Raw genomic sequence first — 6,000 nt, forward strand, 5'->3', positions numbered from 1 at the left:
AGAAAAGAAAAAACTCAAGGAGGATTATGAGGGGGGCAAAGCTAAGTTGCTTTGGAAAAGGGGGGCTAAAGAAGGACCTTCCTTGCCTTGCGAAATAAAGAAATTTAAAAAAATAAACAATAATTCACGACTCCCGGTGTGATTAACTTCCCTTGCCCTTGCTCTTTCCGCGACAGTTTTGACGCGCGAACAAGGCCCTCAGGTCAACGCTTTGGCCAGCATGGGGGGCTCTTATCCGGCCAATCAGAATCTCGACGACCAAGGCGATTGCAGAAACACCCAGTGTTGAATTTATTCACTACTGTCTGGACCCCGAAGGCGAGCAGCAAAAGGCTCCCACTAACTCACATGCAATATACATAAACATGGCAAGCAATTGGCAAGCTTCCTTGCACTAGGGAAGCTGCATCTGCACTTTGCACTAAAACCCAAAACAACAGTTGGTTCCTTTCGAAACCATCGAGTAGTTGTCTTCTAACGTGTGCTTGTACCTTAGGGTTATGTTTTTGATAACCCACATAAAAGAGCCTACCAACTGGAACTAGCATCAAACACAGATGACTGACTAGTTTGGATACCACAAGTAGCATCACTTTTAAACACCATTGATTGTTACTAAATGCTTCGATTACAAGCAATAGAAGCTGGCTTTTTAGATTTCTCCTAATCTCCGAACCAAGTCGTTTGAGCTTCTGGGTCATCTCACTTTATTGGATTCTTTGCTCTGGGTGGGGTGGTTCTCGAGACGGCTGCTGGGATGCAAAACTGGTGGCAAGACCCACGGCTAACTAGTTAACCAGAGCAGCCGTATTTGATTGCTGCCAGCTCACTATTAGTCATTACTAGCTTGCAGCAGGCAAGAGACCCGAAGGGGAACGAATACAGAAAGCACTTGCTTGGAATGTGTCGTGGTGCCTGCACCTAGTTCTAGAAGTTTCACATGGCATCCCTTAATATGTACCCATCCAACACTAATGTCTGGAGGATGGGTTTTCAGGATAGAAGCTGGGAAATCTATTTTCGACAACATCTCAGCCTAGCCAATGCCATTTGGCTGCGGTTGCCAAGTCAATGGTTACACAATGCACCAGAAGAAGAAAACATGAAAGCTATCCTTCCTCGTTCGCATTTTTCTTCTTTCCCCATTTGCCAGCCCCTCCTCAAGTCTCTCTGGTGGGCCTGCGATGGCTTCGTGATATAACAAAACTGTGGACTTTGTGGATTCTATGCCGCAGCTCCTGTCTGGCTTTGTCGCCCCACAGACCATGCGCTTTCCCGACTTACCCCATCTTCCCCTCCCCAAGAAAGGGACAAGGAGACCAAAAATCCCAACACAGCAACGAAAAATGTGGCTACGACAAGAGACAATTACAAAGAACAAAGGAAGACAAGGCAGGTGGCCAGGGCGGAGAAGCAAGCAGACGGCAGGAGTGGGGAAAATCCCAAGCCCTTGTAGTGAGGCGATAGATACTTGACCTAAAATGAGGGACAAGTCGCCGCTGCCAATCAATGCCATAGTTGTTGCGATGAGAGGATTGCAGTGGCAGCAAGTTTATAGCTGCAGCTCAACAAGTTAGTAAGGCATGCAAAAGCAAGTACATAGCATAGCATACATAGCTTGCCAGTCAAGTTGACCGAACCTGCAGCTACAGTTGCAGTATTCAATTGGCCGGAACCAAAGCGAAATCCCGCATTTTCCCATTTTCTTTTTTTTTTTTTTCTCCCGCCCTTCTTTTTCTGTCTTTCTTACCATCTTTTTATCCCTCCCCTCTTCCTGGCTCATTTCATCTGACTCGTGATGGTAGCTGAGCAATCCTGACTGAACACGGCTCAAAAGAAGCCTTCATTCTAGATTGTCAAGTTTGCCGTTTTGCACTGGGCATGCCCGTCAATCCCGTCCTCACGCCCACCTAGCCTTTTGTTTTTATTCTAATTTTTTTATTCTTTCTTTTTTTTTTTTTTTTTTCTTTTTTGAATACCGTTTGGTGTGAATGGTCAGGAAGCCTGGCTCCAGCCCCCTCTCAAAACAAAACCACCTAGCTCCTGATTACTTTGGTGCCTCATAAAAGGAAAACGGCTAGGAAACAAAAGAGGCTACCATAACAGAACCGAGAAGCCCGCTTTGAAATTACAGTTGTTGCCTTCCTCAACCTCCCTTAGCCCGTCGCTGTCATGTTCGCTGCTAGCATATGTAAGTTTTTGCCATCTTTGACCCGATGGTTGGCGTTGTTTCCTTTATCAATCTGTCCTTCCTGTCCCTGTCCATCTCTTTGTCTTGTTGCCAACTTCCGTCTATGTTTCTTTTTGCCAATCCCAAAGGTTGAATGAAGCAAGAGCACACCCTCTCTTCTGAGATTGACTAGGCATCCTTCCCCGCCATAGCTAGCAATGGCAATAACCCGTTTGTCGCCGTTTCCATCCACTTTAGTACAATTGTCTTATTTGTCAGGCTCTAGATTTCCATTAGCCATCTATCATCCATCATCTATGCAGCCTTCTCCCTTCAGCCTTGAACCCCTCAGCCTCATGAACGGTCTTGAGCCTTTGCCCCTGTCATCCTTTCCTTGTGTAGCTATTCCATTCTCTTAGCGGACAAATGATTGTATCGCACTGTTTCCCTTCATCCACATTGTCATCCTGCATGTGTCGTTAGCAGTGTTGGGGCTCCTCGTGTCTTGTCGTGCAATTGATCTTAGCTTCGCTGCTCCATCCAACTAGAAGCTTCCGGTTGCCGCGACACAAACACACAGCTCTTGGGGAGAAACTACCATGCTTTTTGCAGGAGATGAGCTATGTACAGGCTGAGCGCCGCTATCTGCGCCTGGCGTATTTGCATACAACATGATCCCCAGAGACGTCCTTTCTTCTACCTTCACTGCCATAGATATTTCGCTTTGCTGATGTGTTTCAATTCTGCTTCTAGCCAACGTGCGCCTTCGGCCTGTTGTCGAACGCTCCAAAGTCCCACCTCCGACCCCAGTCTCACTCCCGCCTCTTCCGCCTATTCCTTCTGGCTCTTCCGGGGGCACGAGGGAGCACCTGGTTCGCCAGATCCAGTCCATATACCGTCCCCAGGACATAAAGCCTGATCTTCTTTCGAGTATAGGCCTGGAGGCTGTCTATGACGTCTCTCCTGAAGAGCTTCTTCCCGATGCGTCGTACTTGCCTGACTTCGCTGCTTGGGATAAGCTGTCCTTTGAAGATGCCCGGGAGCTGGACAAGACGATTCGGAAAAAACTCCCCAATGGACATCTTGGACCTGGAGCCATATCGTATCTCGATCGCAAGAAAGAGTTAGGATACCCGAACACGGTTGCTTTCCGAAACGTCCGTCGTCTGCCACCAGCGCCCGGAACATCCCAGCCTCGTCTTGGCAATTCCTATGACTTCTTTCGTCACCTGGAGCACATTACTCTGTACTGGGATGATCCTACGCAGCCAGAGAGCCAAGGATCTCTTGAAAACCAGACTGTCGAGAGTGCTGATACTTCCGCCAAAACGCCCGGCGGAGATGTCGATTTTTACAGAATTGCTCGGGGTCAAGAGATGCCCAATGAAGCTCGTGCCAACTTGGTCAATGCCTTTGTCAAGTTGATTGCCTATGATTTTGGCGGAAACACTACTGCGCCTCGAATGGAAGCGCGCCTATACATGTGCAGCCCTGTTGATCCAGGCTCTAAATTGCCACCTGTTCAGTCCCAAGTCTCTTCCGCCTGCTCGTACATCTTTCGAAGCCCAACGGATCGTGTGTCGGCTCGTGCTGGTATTGTCGAGGGCCCAGTGGCTGCAGTTTCAGCCCGGACGACTGTCAGCTTTAAAACCGAGGCCGAGGTTTGCCAAGACATTAGCAGAGAGATCATAGCTGCTATAATTATTGCCCAGCATCGCGACCGTGAGGGCAAGCAAGAGAAGAGATTTGGTGAGGGTGCTTGGTGGACGACCAAGCCTCGCTGGGGTGGCGGCACTGGCGGCCCAATTGGTCGTGAGATTGATCCTGATGATGTCCCCGGAGACAAGGAATCAGCTTTCCAGAAGCCAAAGAAGGAGGAGGAGCCACGGAAACCTAGCGTGAACATACCTGGTATGCCTTCGGTGAAGCGAGTTAAGAAGACTCCCGTGAATATCTATGACCAATACCGCCAAATACGTCCCCCATCAACAACTTGGGACCCCAAAACCAGGTATCAGGCAATTGGACGCATTCCCGGCGCAGGATATGACGACATTTTCCTGGTCAGTGGACTGTTCCATCACATTAGCATTGTGCGCATCCGTGTGCCCTTGGCACTATTGCGTATTCTGGAGGGGGCCACCGAACAGATCGACTATAGCAAGTTGAAGATGTGGCGTAGCAAGTGGTACGACCTGTTTGTTTTTGAAGACAGAATGGAGGCTCTGCGTCTTACATGGGGTATGATGGCATACCAGGTCCGTGACCCGTCGGAGAATGTCCCCATGTCGGATGTCGCCTAGAAGACGAGACGCCATTGGGCAAGGGCTTACGAACGGGTGATCAGAAGGTATGTTCATGTGGGCAAGAGGTGCTTTGGACTGATGGGGAAACAGAGAATAAAGAAAAAGAGAAAGGGGTAATCGAGTATATAGTGAAACGAAGCTGATGATAGATGGTCGAGTCTTGGTGCTTAGCACTAGCACGGAACTAACTAGTAGATAGTAGATGCTGTGGCAGTTGGCCTGCTGTCCTGCTCTATATTTCCATATATTGTATTTGGTACCGAAGACCGTGCTGGGCCAACTTGGCTAAGGTGAACTGGCCTAATTGCTACTAGAACATTGTCATGAGTGCAGCAGGGATGATAATGTCTTGAACAAGAGCCTTAAGTTAGTTTTGACCATACACACATGTCTACTGTGCACTGTGCCAGATGGCAGTGGAAATGGATATTTAATCTTATGTGACGTTGTCATGAATAAGTGCTCACTCAACTCAACAGCCACAGCCGAGCGAATGAGGCCAAATAATTCAAACCACACCACGTTCCATCAACATGTCTTTTACTGAATTTCACATTCTAGCGCAGCCCGAAACCCATCCCCGCTCACGCCAGCCACATGTAACCAAGCGGGCGTGCGGCCTCGATTGTTTGCGAGAAGAGGGGAGAGCCTGTTCCTATTCCGGAGAAGCTTTAATGCGAAATAATAAAGACTGCAAGAAAACTGTCTTCCCTCCCCGCTCTAACGGCCTGGCGAATCCCCGACAAACACACCTGAAAGGTTATCCTGTGTTATCTAAGCGCATGCTATGTAGATGTACGAGTGTAACCGAGCGAGGGGCCTGCCTATACAGGGCCGGGAAGGGTAATGTCTGACATAGATGCAATGTTGCCACTGTATGGTGTATGGGTGTGTGTGTGTGTGTGTGTGTGTGTAGGCGCACAGGCTCAAGACACGAAAAAGTCCAATGAAGTACAATGCAGCAGGCGAGGGACCGGCGTACTTTTTTTTTTTCTTTTTATCTGGAGTCGCTATGCAACATTGTTTTTCATGTGCTGCAGCGCCTTGCTTTTGTTTTTGTTTCTCACTTCCTCAGGGATTTCATGGGCTACAGGTCTCATTAACTACACAGCGGCGTCAACATTGCCATAGGAACATGGACGGGCCAGGCTGCTGTCCGGTATTTGTAGCCATTTATAAGAGATTGGATGATGGGACATCAACCAAGTGTGAAGGGATGAGCCGAAATAGAAGCCTTTTCTCCTGAGACATAGCTGTGTTATAGTAGATGGGCTGTGCAGTCGCTGGTGAGGGCCCATGGACACAGATAAGAAGACAACATGGAAAAGAGAAAGAAAGACAAGAGAACCTAGGAAACAAAAGAAATGTGTGTGCAGGTGGGGAGGGGGCTCGAAGGACCGGGACAAGAAGTAGAAAGGAGAAACTCCAACCGCAAATTTCGCTATTGGTTGTAAACAAGCCACTGGCGTTATCCTGCCCAGACGGACAAGCAAGGCCGTCTTAATTGCCCCTCCTTTGTCCCTC

At 48.6% G+C, this 6,000-nt stretch overlaps 1 protein-coding gene across 1 annotated transcript; it reads left to right on the top strand.

The window, feature by feature from the left end:
• Nucleotides 1-2,172: 2,172 nt before the first annotated feature.
• On the top strand, nucleotides 2,173-4,473 carry HOO65_020535 (uncharacterized protein; the record flags this gene model as incomplete). Its single annotated transcript, XM_071006516.1, has 2 exons — nucleotides 2,173-2,191; nucleotides 2,924-4,473. 2 exons carry the CDS (start codon nucleotides 2,173-2,175, stop codon nucleotides 4,471-4,473), a joined length of 1,569 nt encoding a protein of 522 aa, XP_070861173.1.
• Nucleotides 4,474-6,000: the final 1,527 nt, after the last annotated feature.

The sequence above is a fragment of the Ceratocystis lukuohia genome (assembly GCF_044167205.1).
Source record: "Ceratocystis lukuohia strain C4212 chromosome Unknown Supercontig2_pilon, whole genome shotgun sequence".
NCBI lineage: Eukaryota > Fungi > Ascomycota > Sordariomycetes > Microascales > Ceratocystidaceae > Ceratocystis > Ceratocystis lukuohia.